The sequence below is a fragment of the Typopeltis vanoorti genome, chromosome 22 (assembly GCF_054136105.1).
Source record: "Typopeltis vanoorti isolate ZY-2024b chromosome 22, IOZ_Tvanoo_1.0, whole genome shotgun sequence".
Lineage (NCBI taxonomy): Eukaryota > Metazoa > Arthropoda > Arachnida > Uropygi > Thelyphonidae > Typopeltis > Typopeltis vanoorti.
The window spans coordinates 24,817,643-24,838,429 of record NC_143570.1 but is presented as its reverse complement, the minus strand read 5'-3'; the positions used below and the strand labels follow the sequence as shown (position 1 = coordinate 24,838,429).

Genomic DNA, 20,787 nt, shown 5'->3' with positions numbered 1-20,787 from the left:
GCCTTAGAAGTCATCGTTGAATCATTTAAGAGGACATCCTGGTTTTCTTTTCCCTAATGGCTTGTACTTTAAGGCTTGTTTTGGTAATCTTTTGGTTTTCATTCTTTGAACATGTTCCATCCATTTATGTTTATATTTTTTAATTTTTTCTATTACTGGTTCTTGGTTTAATTCTTTCATAATTTCTTCATTTCTTTTGTGATCAAATAGGGTATACTTTGCAGTTTTCTCATAAACTTCATTTCTGCTGTTATTAATCGTTTTTTGTCTTTTTGTTTTATTGTCCAGATTTCGCTTCCATACATTAAGACTGGTAGGGCTAATGTATTGTGTACTTTTAGTCTGGTTTATTTTTGAACTAGGTTTGGTTTAAATATAGAGTTAATTACACCTGTTATTTTTAAATATTTTGCAATTTTTATATTTTATCTTTTTCATTTTCATATGTGATCATACATCCTAGGTAGTTAAATGAATTCGCCTGCTCTAAGATCTTTTTGTCTATTACTATTTTAGTTCTTGCTGGATCTTGTCCTTTAAAGGCCATAGTTTTTGATTTTTCTGTTGATATTATCATACCATAATCTTTGACTATCTCATTTAGATCTAAAATAGCTTTCTGTAAGTTATCTTCAGAATTTGTAATTATTATTTGGTTGTCAGCAAAAAGGAGAGTGTTTAAGTTAACTGTAAGAGTAAGTTTAATTCCTTGATGTAAATTTTTATTTCATTTCATTATTATTTCATTTAAGTAGATATTAAAAAGAGTTGCTGAGAGGGGACATCCCTGTCGGTCCCGTTGGTTTATCTCTCTCGTATATGATAGGTCGTGATGTAATCTTATTTGTATTTGATTATTTTCATACATACCTGTGATAGCTTTTAGGATATTATTTGGTATTTGTCTTTCTTTTAATATGTTAAATAATGTTTCTTTTAACTTTATCAAATGCTTTTTCAAAGTCAATAAATGCAATGTGTTTCTAAATTGTATTCTCTATTATTAATTTTAGACAAAAGGCCAAGTCTATACATGATCGTGTTTTTCAAATCCATTCTGTACTTCTAAAATAAAGTTTTTGGAATATTTCATTAGTTTGCTATTTGAGATTCTGCTTTTTTTTATTATTTCTTTGATTGTATCATCCCAGATCTTCAGTTTTTTCCTTTTATTGAATTTTTTGGTCTTTCCTAAGCTTTTATTTGCTGCTGCATTTAGTATCGTTTTTATATTAAGCCAGTGTTTCTCAAAGTTTTTTGGATCATGTCCTACCTCAACGTCTCAAAGATTTCGATGCCCCCCTCCCCTCTAGCATAGTAGTCAGCCAAGTTCTGAAAAAGTATAGTATAAATATGTACATTTACTAATGCCCCCCAAACTATTCAAATTGCTCTCCTGTGGGGCATTTGCCCCACGTTGAGAAACACTGTATTAAGCCATTCTATTTCTTCATTTTGTTTTATTTTATCTAGATATTGGTTAATTCTTTATTCATATAGCCATTGTACATTTGTGTCATTCAATAGTCTAGTTTTATAAACAAATGTTTCAAATTTTCTTTCTGTTCTTGTTACTTGTAGCCATTTAGGTGGTAATCTTAATTTTATTTTAACAAGGAAGTGGTCACTGCTTATTTCATATCCTCGGTGAACTCTAACATCTAGTGAAAATTTTGATGTCTTTTCATTTAATATAAAATAGTCTAATATTGATTTCCATCCTCTTGCTGCCCAGGTATATTTATATATGTCTTTATGTTTATAGAAGGACATCATTATTTTTAGGTTATTACAAATTACAAAGTCAATCAATTTTTTACCATTCCTGTTTAGAGTATGTTCTTCACATATTCCTATATTATTATTAATTTTTAAGTCTTAAATGCAAGACTTAAATTCTTACATTTAAGTCTCCTGCTAAAATTAAATCACGTAATCATTTTCATTTATTTTATTATATATGTTTTGTAGCTGATTATATAAATCAGTATTATCCTGTTCTCTTCCTTCTTCTAGGGCATATAAACCAATTATTGTTAAATAGCCTCTATCTGTTTTTATTCTAGCTTCTATTATTCTTTCATTCCATAATTTATAATGTTTTAACTGTTTTGAAAGGGAGTTATGAATCCAAATCATGACTCCTGCTTGTGCTCTTTGGTCTCTGTCGACTCCACAGTATATCACATTAAAATTTTCCGCTCTCATAGTTCCTTTTAATTTCTTTTTTGTTTCAGTGATTACTGCTATTTTAAAATTTCTTTCATTTAATAGTTGGTCTAATTCTATTTTTTTGTATGCTATTCCTCTTACATTCCAGTTTGCTATGTGTATTATATTTCCATTTTTGTTTTACCTTTTCCATTCCAGGGTCGTTTTCCATAGATTCAATCTGATTATCTTTTTCTGTCAGCTTACAAGTAGAATTATGTTCTTCATGTCAGGGGACTAGCCTCATGATGAAATAGTTCAGTGGTAGGGCTGCTACCTTAAGGCTTCTGAACTAGCCTTCTTCTGAATTTAAACCCATAGGAGGAATAGGGTATATTGAAGGGGGAAAGTGTAGATTATAGAAGAATTATAGTAAGTTTTATAGAGAGGGCATAGTTGTAAGGCCAGAATGAAAAGACCCCATGGCCCTCGAGTATTCTAATAGCATAAGTGTCATAAAATAAGAAAAGTTGACTGATAAGGCCTTATAAGAAAGATTAAAGTAAGTGGATCTTCCTCAAAGTAGAAGAGGAGGAGGATAGATCCAGCTTGTGGGTCCATGGGAGTGCCACTTCCCTTACAATCAAGATGATTGCCCCTTATGGCCATGAGTCTTTATTCAGTATATTCGGACCACCCCCCCCCACCATACATGCACGCACGCACGCACACACACCCACATGTATGCACACACATGCACACACACACGTATGCATACACACACACACACATATGCACACACACACACGTATGCATACACACACACACGTATGCACACACACACACACACATGCACGCATGCATGCACATACACACGCACACAGTGGGCTCCCTTATCCGCCACCCAGGGGACGCGCTTTCTAGGGGTTACACGGTCCCCCCCCCCCCAAGAGACATTGTTATACTTACAGATTTAAATATACTGCTGCTGTTTGCGGAACTCTTTCTGCTTTTATGAACAAGACGTTAAATTGCATTACATTCTTATTTCAAGGCTAATTTTAAAATATCGCAAAATTATATTCACTAGTATTTCAAATGGATTTGTATTTGAAAAATGAAACATATTATTATTATTGTTGTTGTTATTTGTAGAGTGCTCATTTCAATAATAATAATGATACTGTTTCTTTACCATTGTAAAATAACCTTTCTTTGGTGGAAGCAACATAAATAAATATATATGTGATGAAATTATCTGAGACATGTCCTGTATCTGGAATTGATTAAAATTTCATGTTTGTTTTTAAGTATTGTAATCCCCTCCCCCCAACTGCTGCTATGACTGCTCATAGTACTGAATTATAAATATCTACTTTCTTCTGATTTCTTATTTCATACTTTTTTTCACAGTATGTACACTTCACGTTTGATATGTTTAAATATTTTCATATATTAGTATTTATAACGCCGACTCATCAAAGCGCATCCTTCAGGCAATCTGTGAAGTATTCTACGAAACTTGATTTTGAAATCTTGAAAGTTGACAGCCTGTTTTTTCAAAATATTTCAAATAATTATTTTGAATTAAGTTCTTCGAGAACAATAAAATGTATTTCGACTAAGCAATTAGACAAAATTAGCACAAAAAATTAAAATTGACATTGGTTCTCCAAGATAATTCACTATTTAAGTGAAGAAAGTATGCAAGAAAAAAGAAGAAAATAAAAATAATTTCAATATTTTTAGTCTATCTAATATAACTAAAAGTCCAGTTACCCAGCATAGAACAAGGAACTGCATTTCTTGTTATAGTCAACTGAGATGCAGTTATGATCGCGAGATAATCTGGTTAAGTGTTCTCTTCAGTATGGAGGATTAGCGCACCTTCTAATGGATATGACAACCAAATTGCACTTCTTATCCATCTTTCAACAGATAGCATGCATCGTATCCAGATTTTGCTGGACATATATAAATGTCCTGGCCATTTGGGAGGTTAATATTTTTTTTAAAGGATTTAACCTTTAAAAAAAAAAGTAAGGGTACTCAACTTAAAATTGCATTGGGACACTGTCTCTCCCTCTCTCTCTGATACACTAACATCTTGATTCTGTTCTTTCTCAGCAAACAATATTTTCTCTAAATGTCCAGCACCAAACCCATTCAGATGCAATTCATTGAACTTAAAACAACCATTCCAGCTTCCAGCAAATTCACTCCATAGTTTCACAAACTGAATACCCTTTGGCTCACACAGCTCAGCCATCTTGTTATTATAATGAATCACTCTTTCTCCACTTATCATCATCAGTGGTCTTAACAGGTACTTAAGTGCCCTGCCCACAACCTTCCAAATATCCTTGGATTTTGCAACCATTCTTCTAGGATGAGGTAGTTATCCCTAAGGTATTCTTTGAATGTAAAGTGCGGGTGTTCTCCTGGATGGTTTGCCTGATTGCAGGATGTAAAGCCTGAGGGGAGAAAAACCCTGCCACCCTCCATATGAGACTGGCTAATTCATCTTCAGTTGAAAAGCCCTGGCTCTTTGCATCCTAGATGAGATTTGAACCCAATCTTTCCAACCAAAGGGCATTGTCTATACTGACGGAACTATGGAGACTCCCCTCTCCACTCACTATTATCATATCTGGGCAACATGCTAACTGCTTTCTTAACAACACTATTATCCATTACTCCCCTCCCCCCCCAACAGCTTCCTCAGATCTCTGTCCGCATTTCTTTTTTCACCATCTGAGTCATTTGTACCCAGAATACAGCTAAGTTGCAATTAATGCCAGTTCAAATAATGTGATATTTGATTTATTGTGAATTGTACAATGATACCCAGTTGTTGGAAGTTTATTTTGCACTTGGTTAGACTATAATAAATTTAGTTTAATCTTTTATCCAAGTGTAAGCAAACAAAGTTTGCACCTGAAAATATCTTCAGGACTGAGGTAAGGTGGTACATCCCTTGGCAACTTGTAGCAAAGGTGGGCCAAGCTCTCATCACTCCTTGTCTCAGTATCTCGCATAAAGCAAAGCACATCTCCTTGCAGACATGTATACTGCTATGCATTAAGGGTAGAGCCACTACCCAGACCAGTTTCGACCTTTATTGAGGTCTCGTCAGTGGGAGGCAGACCCAGAGTGGTGATACTAAGGCAGAAGCAATGGAGAGGTCATATTTACCTATACAAGTTGCCAACCGGTGTACCACCTTATTATTAAATTACTCTGGATTTAGAGAAAGATGTTGGAAGCTTATTTTGCACTCGGTTAGACTATAATAAATTTAGTTTAATCCTTTATCCAAGTGTAAGCAAACAAAGTTTGCACCTGAAAATATCTTCAGGACTGAGATAAGGTGGTACATCCCTTGGCAACTCGTAGCAAAGGTGGGCCAAGCTCTCAACACTCCTTGTCTTAGTATCTCCCATAATGTAAAGCACATCTCCTTGTGGACATATATACTGCTATCACAGTATAAACAGGACACAGCATCTAAATATCTTGATGATTAATAAAATTAATTGAAGATGCTGGATACATGATCAACAAATATTTAACATAGACAAAACCAGTTTATTCTGAAAAAGATGCCTTACAGAACTTACATTTCTAAGAAAGAAAAAAACAGTTGTTCAGTCACCATCATCACCAAATTCCTGACATATACCCTCAAACGGTGTATGCAGGATATGATAGTACTACATGAAAAGTTTATATCATCACTAACTTCCTATCTACAATTTTCCTCCAAATCAGTCTGTTACCTGTCAAGACTCCAACATTATCAGATCTTATAGTTTTCTCTTCTAAGGCACTTTTTACTGTATCAATCCACCTTTATCTTGGTCTTCCTCTGAGTCTTTTTCCTGCCAACTGGGCAGAGAAAACTTGTTTTGCTAATTTTTCCTCTCCCATTCTGTTTAGCAAAGCTAATGCATTCCTGGATGCTGACAATGTCAAGTTCTTTCCTAATCAGTCTTGTTTTTAATATGATATTGCCATTGATGCCATCTGTTCACGCCTCTAATCTTTCTCAGGACTCTCATATCTACGGTCTCCAGTCTTTGGTGAAGTGTTTTACTTCTGACCCAGCTCTCAGATCCATAGGTTAAAACTGGTTTGAACACTGTATTGTATACTGCTAATTTAGTGTTTTGACTAATTTCTCTCTTATTCTATATAAATTTATTCAGTTGACTTCCTGTGATACCAGCTTTGATGATTCTGTTGTCTATTTCCATATTTAATTTACTATCTTCACTAAAAATCGTGCCTAAGTAGCTAAAATGTTTTTACTTGTTCTATAGGTTCTCCATTCACAATGCAGTTGATATTTTCAATGCATCTGCCTGTTTTCATTGTCTTTGTCTTGTTATTGCTGACCTTCATACCATAAATATTATAACAGTTATTCAGTTTAGTTGAGGAATCTTGCAGACTCTAAATAAATCTAGCAGATTTATTTAGAAGTATAACATCATCTGCATAAAGCAAAGAGCTGAGATTAATATCTCCAATTTTGATATCAGGTTTAATACCACTTTCCTTCATAATGTGATCCATATAGATAATGAATAACAGAGGGGACAATGTACCTCCTTGTCTGACATCAGATGTAACATTAAACCATCTTCCTGTGCTTCCTTCAATTCTAACTGCTGACTTACAACTCAAATAAAGACTAAGTATTGCTTGATATAATGCCCCATTGACATCATATAACTGTAGCGTTTTGAATAGCTTCTCTCTTGGCACCTTTTCATATGAATTTTCCAGATCTACAAAACTTAAATACAGATCTTTGTATTTAATAGAGGGGATATAACATGATCCATGTTATATTCCTTGTATTTGTTGTAAAGTGAAAATCTGATTGGCAAGCCCTGAAGAAAACTTGCTTGGAAAGATAAAGGAGAATAGTGTGACAGGAAGGGTGGTCAGTGTGTTGCCTAGGTATGATTGTGGTGAAATGAGGCGGAGAGCAAGGATTATGAATGATATTCTGGCTGAAATGTGTGAGGAGATGGGAGTTCAGTTTGTTAATGTGTGGAATGAGTTTGAGGGACGAAGTGAGCTGTATGGGAGCGATGGACTGCATTTGGGTGGTTATGGTGTGAGTCGCTTGGAGAGACTGCTGCTGGAAGGTAGAGAAGTGAATAGAGAGAATAAATCAGATCGAGAGGGGAGTGATGTGGAAGAGCAGGAGAGTAAGACAGGAGAGATTGAAGGAATGGAAATGAATGTGGAAGTGAGTGGTATGAGTATAGAAAATGAGAGAATGGGTGTGCAAGAGGAGCAGGGAAACGGCGAGGCTCAGGGTGGACAGGGATACACAGCGTGAGAAAGGTGGATGCTCCAAGAGGAGGTGAGAGAATGTGTAGGCAGGAAAGTAATGGGATGATCAGGGATCAAAAGGAAACAGATGGAATTGCAAAGGGTTCTAAAATGAAGAAGCAGAAAGGGAAATGGTCCCAGTCCAGCATGGAGAGATCACATCGAGTGAGTGGTATCAATGGAACTAGCTGTAGTATCCAGAAATGAGTTGTTGTGTTTGTATACCAATGCTAGAAGTATAAGAAACAAGGCAGATGAAATGGTTGCACTAATTGCATCTGTGCACCCAGAGATTGTCGGAATAAGTGAGACATGGTTAGATGAGGATGACATCCTGACAGGAATAGAGATGGAAAGGTATGATGTGTTTCGTGAGGATAGAAGGGGTAAAAAGGGAGGGGGAGTGCTATTGATGATAGAGAAAGAGTTATGTCCATACAAGGTAGAGATGCAAGAGGGAAATGGGGCCAGTGGTTTTGATGCAGTATGGTGTGAGAGAGAGGTGAATAGAATCAAATACTTGGTGGGATGTTGTTATAGACCTGGTAATGTGGATGGTGGTGATAGTGAAATGTATAGTCAAATAAGCCAAGCAAATAAGAAAAGGGTGATCATTATGGGTGATTTTAATTATGGCAATATAGACTGGAATGAAGAGATAGCAACTGGAAGTAAAGAAAATGAGTTTCTTAAGTTTTTGAGGGATAACTACCTCAGACAGTATGTAACAGAGGGCACAAGAGGATTAAGGGTCTTGGATTTGGTCATCTCATCGGAGGATGTAATTATCAATGAGGTATCAAATCATCCACCAATTGGTGAAAGTGACCATGAGGTGATTACTTGGGTGGTTGCCAGCAGTGCAAGGACCCCTGTGAAAAAAGGGTATATGTGGAACTACAAGGGGGGGTGATTATGAAGAGCTCAGGAGATAGCTTGCAGGTGTAGCATGGAATGAGGAGTTAGCTGGAAAAGAGATCAATGCAGCTTGAGGGATTTTCAAAAAATATTTAGTGGATGCAATGTCTAAATGTATACCACGGGTGAGAAGGTTAAATAAGTTAGGTGTGAGATGGATGAATAAAGAGATTAAGCATGCAATACAGAGAAAAAGGGCATTGTGGAGGCAGTATAAGAGAAGTGGAAGTAACCAATTTCATGAGTTCTACAAAGACCAGGCAAGGAGAGTGACTTGGTTGGTGAGAGTAGCTAAAGAAAGGTATGAACAGCAGTTAGCTAATGAAGCTAAAAAGAATCCTAGGGAGTTCTTTCGATATGTAGTCAGCAAAAGAAAGAATGATTATGGAAGGATGACATTGATTGGAGGAAATGGAATAAAGACAGCTGTTGCAGAATGTGTGGTGGAGATACTTAATGAGCAGTTCATAAAGATCTTTCAATCTTGTGAATGTGACTTCATGGAGAGATTAAGAGCAGTTGATGATGGGGAGAAGAGACTGACTGTAAGTGAGCAAGAGGTGTTTGGGGAGTTGAGTAAACTAGATGTAAATAAGGCTGTGGGACTTGATAATATATCACCGCGTATTCTGAAGGAATGTGCCAGAGAGTTGACACCTGCCTTGACATATTTTTTTAATACGAGTCTTGCACTTGGTCAAGTCCCTAAAGAGTGGAAGGAGGGCAAGATTGTGCCACTTCATAAAGGAGGTGATCGAACTCAAGCATCAAACTATAGGCCTATCTGTGTGTCAGGTGTTGTGGTTAAGTTGTTGGAGAAGCTTGTGAGAACTAGGATCCAGAGTTGGGTCGACAACAATGGTATAATCTTTGATGGACAGCATGGATTTGCTAAAGGGAGGTCGTGTTTTAGTAATCTACTTACTTATTACAATAAAGTGACTGCTTCCTTGGACAGAGGAGAAGGATACACAGTAATATACTTGGATTTTGCAAAAGCTTTTGATAGAGTAACTCATGATAAGTTGACAGTCAAACTAGAGCAGATGGGGTTGGATATTAGATTAGTGCATTGGATTGGAGACTGGCTCTCTGATAGGTATCAACAAGTTGTGTATGGGGTGCAATATCCAGGAAAAGGAAAGTCACTAGTGGAGTGCCTCAGGGATCTGTTTTAGGGCCATTACTATTTAACTTGTATATTAATGATATTGGCGAAGATTTGGATGGAGATATTCAGTTGTTTGCAGATGATGCAAAGTTGGGACGAACCATAAAGAGTAGTGAAGATGTTGTGGCCTTGCAAGAAGACTTGAATAAATTGAGTGATTGGGCAAGCAAATGGGGATGCGAGTTCAATGTTGCAAAATGTAAGGTTTTAAAATTTGGAAAACAAAGATGGGATGCAGAATTTATGCTTGGTGAGAATATATTGTTGGAAGTAGAGGAAATAAGAGATCTGGGAGTGATAGTGGATAAGGATCTAAAATTTAGGGGACACATCGCCAAAATTGTGAAGACAACACAAAGACTTCTGGGAATGATGAGGAGGACACTGACGTGTAGAAGTAGGGAGATTCTTGTTCCATTGTATAAGGCTTTGATTAGGCCACACATGGACTATTGTGCCCAGATTTGGTCACCTGGTTTTCAGAAGGATGAAGAGATGTTGGTTGGAAAGGGTCCAAAGGCGACTGACTAAGGTAGTTTCTGACCTTTGCAATGTCGAGTATGAGGAAAGATTGAAAAGATGTAATTTGCAGAGTCTAGTGGAGAGAAGGAAGAGGGGAGATATGATAGAGACCTACAAGTTGGTAAGGGGTTGTTATAGGATCAATGGTGGAGTAGTTCTACAGAGAATAGTGGGAGAACCAGAGGTCATCCCTGGAAACTGTATAAAGAGGGTGTGAGTAGGGGAGTGAGAGGCAGGTTTTTTTCGTGCAGAGTTGTGAATGATTGGAATGCCTTGCCTGAGAGTGTGGTGTCTGCAAGGAGTTTGAATGTGTTTAAGACCCGGTAAGATGTGTGTGAGATAAAAGGACCTCCTAGATGAGTCTTTGACTCCATGAGGTCTTGTTTAATAATAATAATAAAACACTGATTGATTCAGCCAGAGAGGCATGTGGTGAGATTGTCTGTAAGGATAGAAAAATCAGAACTCCATGGTGGACACAGGAAGTTAAAGAGGCAGTGAAAGAGAAGAAGAAAGCATATCAAAAGTTCCTAGCAAATAAGTTGGATTGTGCTCTTAGAGAATACACAGACAAATGTAAGAAAGCTAAACACTGTGTAAAACTAGCTAAACAAAAGTTATGGGAAGACTTTGGTAAGAACATAGAAAATAAATATTAAGAAGGTGGCAAAATATTCTGGAATTTGTTGAAGAAGCTCAGAAATGGAAGAAAGAGTATTGTAAAAGGAATTAGAGATGATAAAGGTGACATGAAAACAAGAAAAATAGATATCCTTGAAGTATGGAGTAATTCCTTCGAAAAATTGCCAAATGAAACAAGCAATGATGATAGCACAGTGTAAAAAAACACCCAACGGGCATGCAGTCAGGAATACATATCCATTCTTGAAGTAGAAAAAGCAATCAAAAGCCTGAAATGTGGAAAGACAGCAGGAGTAGATGGTATTCAACCAGAAATGCTCAAGTATGGAGGTATAAAAGTCTTACAGTGGCTGCACTGCATAGTTCAGAAGACCTGGACAGCGGGATGAATTCTGGATGATTGCAGCAGAGCTCTCATAGTACCATATATGAAAAGGGAAATAAAACTGAATGTGAGAATTACAGCGGTATATCCCTACTGAGTGTTCCTGGTAAGATATATGCAAGTATACTTGAGAAATGGTTAAGAAGGATTGTGGAAGAGAAGCTTGGTGAAGAATAAGCAGAATTCAGGCCAAATAGTGGAACAGTTCAGTCTATGCTGCTAAAATATTTTGAAAGATAATAAAGATGTTTCATCGGTGTAAGCTTACCTTCAGGAATGATATTTAGAAATGTTTTTATTTTATTTTGCTCTCTTTAACTATCGTGTAACTTTGTTAGCAATAAATTTAAATTATAAGTATATTTTTTTTATTGTTTACTGTAATACTTTGTTAATAAACTTATAAAAACATATATTTAGAATTTTTCATTGTCAATTTCTCTCGAACTGGAATCAATTACCATAAGCAGCAGACCTTATAATGCTATATAATTATCTTTTGACACTTTCTTTGTATTTCTAACTTTTTTCCCTCATTCACCTCATCCATCTTCTTTAGATGTTCAGTCTCATCTTCCAGATGCTTTATTTCACTCTTCATTTTTATCAGCTCTTGCCTAAGCTCTTATTTTCTCTTCGTTATTACTAACACTCCCATCCAGTTTCTGATTAGTTCTGGCGATGCTAGTCCTCATTTTGAAATACTATAACCTATCATTATGCTTCTCACATACATTCATGCTTTCCTTCCCTCAATAGTCTGCAAATGTTTTACATTTTTGATGCATACATAAAACAGTTCTCACAGTGCATCCACTGAGAAAAATCTAATGCAAAACTTGTTGATTTTCATGCCAAAGCTTTCTGTACTGCTGACATGCACTTGCTTGTTGACACCATTTGCGAAACGTCTAACACCAACAGTAATGGCAACGGCAAAAACAATCAGCAAGAATACATTGAACAAAATCAGGTTCACAAACACCACTGACGAACTATCAGACATGAAAAAAATGAAACAGTAATATTTAAAAAAAAAAAAGCCACACCAAACTTTTTAAAACACTATTTCCGTAACACAATTCAAAAACGCTGCTGCATTCACTCACAACATTAGCAACTGTATATGTAAAACAATGTCTTTCCTTTTTCTAGAAAATATACATGTAAAAGTAAACATAACTGTAAATTACACTTTAAAGAGAAAAAAAATTTTAAATAAATGAAAAATGCAGTTTTTGGAAATTGCTCAAAAACAAACAAATAAAAAAAATAAGAATTAAATACAACTATCCTTTGCTTTTTAATTTAAAAACAACTTGAAACTTATAACAGAAAATTAAAAAAAATATCAAATTTTCATGCAAATCACATGTTCCCATTTTTAAGCTTGTTCAGTAGTACAAAGTTTCATATTCAGATTTTAAGTTGTTCAGTTTTGCTTTTTGGAGGAGGGAGGGAGGGGGGGTAACAGTTCACCAATTTAGAAAATCATATTAAATCACTAACATTTGCTTTTAATAATAAAAAATTGTTTCTATATCTTAAAACAGGTAAAACATAGAGTTCTGTATGCACTTTCTAAGTACAACTACGTCACTGGCAGCCAGTAGCACAGCTAGGATTTTCGTATCCTTGACAAATTCTTAGGTGTGCACTTTTTTTCTTTTTTTTTTTTTAATTAGTGTGCCAGTTTCAATAATTGATAAAGTATTCTTACACCAGTGCCCTTGCAACTACTCCAATGCCACTACTGACAGTGTTGTCAGCAGGTTGCCTACATGACCATAGAGTGGCTTCGTGCATTCCAGATATATCTTACTATTTTGCATAAGATGAGATTAAAAATTCCAGATTTGTTTTTTTCTCTAACTGGAAATGAAAATCAAATCTAATGAATATGAGGGTTGTTTGAAAAGTGTGATAAAAAAAAAATAAGTTAAACATATTTTTTTAAAAAATATCACCTTTATTTCTCAACATAATCTCCATCAAGGTCTACACATTTGGTCCAGCGAGTTTCCAATTTTTTCATCCTATCTAAAAAGTAGGATTTGTCAAATTGTGCAAAATATTCATTGACAGCATTGATGACATCCTCATTCAAAGAAAAGTTATTCCCACCGAGCCAAATTTTGAAGTTTGGGAACAAGAAGAAGTCACAAGTGGCCAAGCTGGAGAATACGGTGGATGTGGAACCAATTCAAACCTCAGTTCATGCAATTTTTCCATTATGACAGCCAGTGTGTGGGACAGTGCATTGTCTTGATGAAAGAGCACTTTTTTGTGCACCAATCTTGATTGTTTTTTCTTCAGTTTTTCTTTTAAACGATCCAACAATGACACATAATAGACTCTTGTTATTGTCTTACCCTTTTCCAAATAGTCTATCATGATAATTCCTTGGGAATCCCAAAAAACAGTGGCCATCACATCCCAGCTGACAAAACGGTCCTCACTTTTTTTGGTGCTCTTTCTGCCGGGCATTGTCCACTGTTTTGACTGCTGCTTGGACTGAGGTGTGTAGTGGTGGACAAGTTTTGTCTACAGTCATGAATCGATGCAAAAAATCCTGCGAATTGTGATTAAACATCGCCACTGCGTTAAATGTCTTTTTGTATGCGTTTTTGATCGACAGTTAACAATCGCGGCACACAGTTTTTTCATGTGCAATTTTTTGTACAGGATATTATACACCCATTCAGTTGAGATGCCTACAATCTCAGCAATCCCACACACTTTCACTTGACGGTCTTCCATAATGATGATGGATTTTGTCAATCATTTCCTTCGTAGTGACCACAGTTGGGCATCTGGAGGGTGTTTCATCTTCGATGGACTTACGACCATGTTTAAACTCATTTATCTAAAAATAAATAATCTTTAATGCTGGTGCAGAGTCCCCATGAAATGCATGTAACTTGGCTTTTATCTGCACAGCCATCCACTTCTTCAAATAAAAGTGTTTTATCACTGCATGAAACTCATTTTTCTCCATTTTTATGAAAAATGCAAACATGGTCATTTTAAATGTTTGCCAAACGAGAACTACGTGTTGCACGTGGCTAAAATTTTGCCAGGAGTCATGAAAAGATGATGCATGCCGACACAGATATGAATGAACAAATTGTTGTCATCTATTGAAAATTTACCAAACTTTTCAAACAACCCTCGTACATAAAAAAGGATCACACTTTGATGGACTTGAAAAATACATCAAGTGGATATCTGTTTATTATTTATTTTAGGGCATGATATCTGTGTAAGTGATAGCCTTTAAAGTTGTAGATTTAGAACCTTCTCCATTTGAGGGTACAGTTTAAAATGTTTTCACACACACTAGCTGCTATAGAGCGATGGGACCAAACCTAATGGAAACACATATCAGAAGACTTCCAAGTCAACTGGTGCATAATCCTCTTCTGCTAGATTGTGCTTGGGGGCAGGGTGTAGTATGTGTAGAGAATAAGAAACTAGTGAGGTCATGTTATGACAAGGAGACTGTTCTCCTTGTCATAACATGACCATTTTTGGCAATATGTCCAAGACTCTATCTCCTTTTGATGCATGTTTCTAATAGGTATTTAAGTTAAATAACTTTTTTAAAAAATTTTTTGAGTGATGAATACTGGGTTTTAACTCATATGTTTTTCTATACATATATATTAGATGTACTTCCTTCACACCAGTCACTGTCTATGTGGCTAATAGCATCATCAGGAGGTTGCTTAACATAAGTAAAAACCAACAAAAAATTACATTTTCTTCAATGCTAACATGAAAAGAAAAACAAATAATTATAATATTACTGCAGTTTTAAAAAACTAGCCTCCCTCAAGAATGAATAAAAAAATATATAACAACAAAAATCCTACCAAAAGAAAAAATTCACTTATACTGTTTGTGGTATAACAATAATTATTATTATTATGGGTATCTCCATGGAGTCAGTAGACTCATCGTGGGAGACCCAAACTATCAAAACAATATATATTTTATCTCTTCTTGAATTCATTTACAGATAAAGAACTCACAACTGAGTCAGGCAATGCATTCCACTCATTCACCACCCTCCAGGTGAAAAATCTCATTCTCACACCCTTGTTGACCACACTTTTCCTTAATTTCCAGGGATGACTTCTTGTTCTTCCATCACTATCACACAGCTGAAATATTTCCCTTGCATCAATCTTATAAAAACGTTTAGTAATTTAAATGTTTCTATCATATCCCCTCTTCTCTGCCTATCAACTAACCTCTGCAATCGACAAGCTCTCAATCTATTAATGTAGGGAGAATTTTTTACATCACTCACCAACTTAGTCACTCTCCTCTCTAAACCCTGCCCACAGCCTCCTCCTCATCTCCAAGGAATCCAGGTGACCAGACTTGAGCACAGTAATCCAAATGTGGAAGTATCAACACCTTATAAAGGGAAATAATAACCTCTTATCTCTTGATGTTAGTGTGTTCTTCAATAACCAAGTAATCCTATGTGCAATCTTGGGCATCTTAGCAATGTGTCCTCTGAACTTCATCTCCCTATCCACCAACACCCCTAAGTCCCTAGCCTCATCAATCTCTTGGAGTACCATTCCATCAATGTAGTACACAGCTGGTAATCTTTTAATTCCAAAATGCATAACTTTACACTTTTCCACATTGAACTGACATCCATTACCTTTTGCCCATTTTTCTAGCTTATTTAAATCATCCTGCAAACTCTCAACATCGACTTGATTTTTTATTGTGCTACCCAACTTTGCATCATCAGCAAACAACTGAATATTTCCCTTCAAGCCATTTCCAATATCATTTATATACAAATTAAACAATAATAATTGCAAACATAAATGGTTTGCACATTTCTGGCTGAACTTCTTATAGCAACTGCAACAATCAGTATACATTTTAATTGCCTAAAATGTTATGAATTATTCTTCAGTCAAAAGGGCAGTAGCATTTGGATGGTGTAATATTCCATGTCAGAGAATTGAGTCTGAATTAGTCTCTTTTTGATAGCTTTTGGCTTAACATATCCTTGCTGTATTCTGTAGCATTATTCTGTCTTTACCACTTCCATAATTCAGAAAGTCATCCTGACCTCTGAAGGTTGATTTTTTGCAATCCAAATTATGACATCATCTTCTTTGCTGACTGTAATGTCCGTTTCTCCAATGGACTTCCTTTTTTTTTTTCAAATTCCACTGATCCTGGTGGAAGAGATGGTGACATATTGTTATATGATCAATTGGGACTTATCCATTTACCAACTAGAATACTAGACAGCTTCTTTATTCTTCTAGCATTCTTGATCTCCTCGTAACCTGCTCTTCAAGTCTACTTTCCAATGGAATACTCTTCCATCAGCCTCTCCTAATGAGAACAGGTTTGTTGCATGGCAAGTTGTTAGTAAGTGGAATACATTGCCTGAGAATGAAGTTTGGCATTACAATGAAACCAAGTGGAATGATTTCAAAAATTTCTATTCTGATCACTGCTGTTTCCACTCTTCTGATACCTGCAACTACTCTCATAAGTTACAGAAATTATCCTTGTTAGAATGAAGTCCCAAATGTAGGGAGACAGAATGGAACAAGAGACTGTACCTGGAACTGTTTGAGGTGAGTGAGGGAAGAGGAGATAAGAACAGGTCTTTTTGGCAAGTTATTAATAAGTGGAATGCATTGCCCGAGAATGTGTCACAGCCAAAAAACAGTGAAAAACCACAAAAATGGAAAAAAAACTAACAATCATTAAAAAAAAACTTAATAATTCATGAAAAAAACAAAACAAAAACACTTCCATCTTCTCTTCACCAACATTCATGCCCTTAATACTGACGGTCATTAAGCTGAACCTGTTATTTCTGGTGGAACCTGAATTAGCAAAAAAAACTGCATCAAGTTATACTAATCCAAATTACACTACATGATTCCTCTTGTCATAAGGATGGTACTGTGCCTTCATTAGATTTTATATTCCATCAAAGAATGCAGCCGAGAATTCCTTCTTTTTTGATTTGCTCTGTTGTGTGGCTCAAAATGTCTGTAATGTATATATTTTTTGGTGAACCTATTTCTGAAACTTAGTTTTCTGCATTTGAGATATCCAAACAGTGAAGTCATCTTCCTCGGACTTCAACATTCACAACTCAGATTGGCATTTTCTCCAATATCTGATCAACCCAGAAGAGATGCTGGAACATGCTGCTAACAGTGATGTGGTAAAATTTTCCATCTACCCACCAGAATACCATCTAGATAATTCTCACTGTTCTTCCAACATCCTTGTTCTTTTCTTAACCAGTTCTCTTTACAAATATATAGTAGATGTGAGCTGCCCTTTTGGTGTTGAATTGCTCATATTGAATAACAGAAACAACTGTTATTTAACTCTAACAGGAATGAAAGCCTTCCTTCCTCTTTCCACTTAAAATCCCCCAACTGTTGTCTAAGCTGTAGTTCTCCAGCAAGTGTAGTAACAAAATCCAATGGGGGGGGGGGGAATTGGTATATCACAAGTGATTCAAGATAGTACTCCTGCTGTGCACTCATTGTACATTGCAGCTTGAAATGGATTCAAAAAAAAAAAAAAAAAGAAAGAAAAGAAAAGAAAAAAAATTCAGCAAATTCAAATTTGGCTTTAAAAGGACCAGATGTAGAGAGCTTGCTTTGTGGTCCTTTTCTCTCACAACCAGATAGTGCTGTCATAGATAAGACTGATCTCTTCTCTCATCATTATTCATCTCCATCTCCTATGTGGATGACCAGCAATTACTATACCCAGAACATCTCACTCTGACATCTATTTCTTTCATCAAAAGAAATCAGAAGAATCTTAAATAGCTTTAATACTAATAAACCTTCTGGTCCTAATGGTACTATTTTCCCCACCCTTCCAATCATGCTCAAAATCTGTACTCCAGAATTAATATCTTTTTCCCTCCACTTTACAATCTTTCATACTTTTTCAAAATTGCCCTACAGCATAGAAGCAAACTTATATTCAGTCCATTCCAAAAAAAATGGTGATAAAAGTCTTCCATCTAAATATCATTGCATTTCCCTCACTTCAGTTAACTCAAAAATATATCAGAGAATCATTGCCACTTGGAGACCCACCAGCTATTTAATGATGAACAATGTGGATTTGACTGTTCTTGATACTCTACAGATCTACTGGCCATCACCACTTTCTGACAGAAACTATAGAAAGTTTTGGATTAACTAAAAAAAAAAATTAAATTAAAATATCTCCAGAATATTGTTTCTACTCGTTGCATCTACTCTCTGACTAGTTTGTAAGGTGTGTGTGTGTGGGAAGGTGGCGGGGCCTGGATTTCCATGATGATAAACCCTTACAAATAGAAATTGAGAAGTGCCTACTCTGAAGAATGAGATGACTAGGCTTCCAGATCTTTTCTGTGACGGTCACATATATTATCTGGTCTGTTAAGAATGTCTTCTAAATGAAGTGGTAGCTTATTCTGTAAGAAATGCAGGTAACTCTAGAATGAATAGCCTAGTTACCTACTTACTTATTCCTCCTCCTTCTGCTAGGAGCATAGGGCCTTGACCACAAGATCTCCATCTGACTCCATTTTGTACATGTCTCTTCATCTGTGTGTGACCGGTACATTCCAATCTTTCTAAGCTCTTCTACTTCTCTCTGCCAACTCATCTTTGATCTCTTGTCTGAATTTTATATTGCATTCCTCAATTCCCTAGTTTCTCCATGAGAGCTTTCACTAGCGAATGTCATTCTCAACAGACTGTCTTTAATTAGGATTATATTTTGGTCAGATTTTGCTGTGGTCTAGTTTCCATGACAAAGTATTTTTTATGAGGATGAGTTGCTAGCCCTTTGCTGAACCCTCACCCATTTACCTGGAATTGGGATGGGCATGATGTGGCGTAGCTGCACCATGGCTGGTTTGAATAGTCTAGTTAGTCATCAGTAAAGACCATGTCACACATTCACTGAAAAATGAAGTTGGAATTGCTAAGTTCATCAGATGAACTTCATCATAGCTCATGTCACAGACACTTGTTAAGTGAATCTGCTTTCTCAGCACTGGTAGGGAGCCCACATGAATAGAATATCATTTCATTTTATTCAGACTGAGCTTTTTTTTTTTGAGTTCTCCCTCTCCATTTATTATAATGATTGAGATTTTTTTATCCATGTTGATATAAAAAACTTTTGTACTCAAAATAAACTAACAAATAATCAATAGAGATTAATGATACATTGTGCAGGATAGTCTATATATGGTTTTTTCTTGCTTGACTAAATTGCAAAGTTTTGTATAATCTTAATTAATCTACAATATTTTGTGTTATTTATATAATTTGTATGTAAATTATATGTGATTTTAACTAATCTATTTTCTATTATTTATATAATTTCTGTGTAAATTTTTATAGCTCTTCTGTGAAAACTGTTTTCTAGTTTTAAAAGAGTTTTGGAGTTTGCTATTGCTGCTCATAATTCTTACAGCAAGTTTTCTAACTCTAAAGGTTGGTATAAAGATCATTGAGCTACTTTATTATTAATATTTTATATACAGGTAACTCTTGTTATATGTAGGGTTGCATTCTCGAGAATTGCAGCATATATTGAAAATGCATAAAATAGGAGGCTTATAACATTCCCAAATGAGTGAGAGTCCAATCTTTCAAGATTAATTTAATTAAAATGTACCTATTTTTCATACATATTAAAGCATAAGATTAGTAAATAAAATATTCAGTAAGAATAAAACAAAATAACTCTTATAGTAATTCTTCATTTTCAAGATTAGTGCGCTGTGCAACTCTCCTGAAAAATATTCACTGAAATTCTGTGATGTTATCCAGCCCTTCTTATTTGCTCTCCTAATAATAGGCAGTCTTGTCTTTACATATCCCTTCAGTGACTGCAGAATTTCTGAGTGATATACCATGAGGGATTTAGAGGTTTTATTTTGTAGGCCCTGAAAGCATTGCCTCCCAGAAGCAATGTGCAGAGGCCTTTGGTAACTTTAAACCTAGGGACTGTCTTCTCTTCAATTGATATGCATATACAAATGGTCATACTCTTCCAAAACAAGCTAATATCATATAGGTCAGGGGTTCTCAACCTTTTCCAGTGGCATACCACTATATTTAATTCAGGATATTAGATGTACCAGTAAGCAAATTTATTCTGGAAAAAGCATGATTTGTTCGTCTCAGGGGCAAAATAAGCATTTCTTTACAATACTAGTGATTTATTTAGTTATTTATTATTTTATTCAGATATTTATTGGAGAAACAGATACTCTTTGAATCTATTCAATGGATTATTCTGTAAAATGTGCAATTTTTAAAAATTAAAATAATAATGAGTGAATACATAAACAAATTTTGAAAAACACATATTCCTGATAATGGTACCCCAGTTCTCAAATAAACTTAGTCAGTACAAGCTATAAATGTAACATTTTTAATTACAGAATTCACATTCTTATTTCAGTGTGAAGGTTGTGCTTGTTTAGTTAAACACAGTTTCTTAATGTCTGGTTTTAATTTGACTCTTAAATGGGGTTCAACATTTAACTTATTCCTGTACTTGTTTTTAATAAAAATGAGAGAAGAAAACCCACATTCACAAAGGTAAGTAGTTG

At 35.5% G+C, this 20,787-nt stretch overlaps 1 protein-coding gene across 3 annotated transcripts in view; it reads left to right on the top strand.

The window, feature by feature from the left end:
• The window catches only part of Sting (transmembrane protein sting), a 200,996-nt gene that overhangs the window by 73,245 nt on the left and 106,964 nt on the right, over positions 1 to 20,787 (top strand). For all 3 annotated transcript variants that reach the window (XM_090412036.1, XM_090412034.1, XM_090412033.1), the window contains exon 4: positions 19,568 to 19,660. In XM_090412036.1, the coding sequence (XP_090268162.1) occupies positions 19,568 to 19,660 (93 nt within the window). The remainder of the gene's footprint in view (positions 1 to 19,567; positions 19,661 to 20,787) is intronic.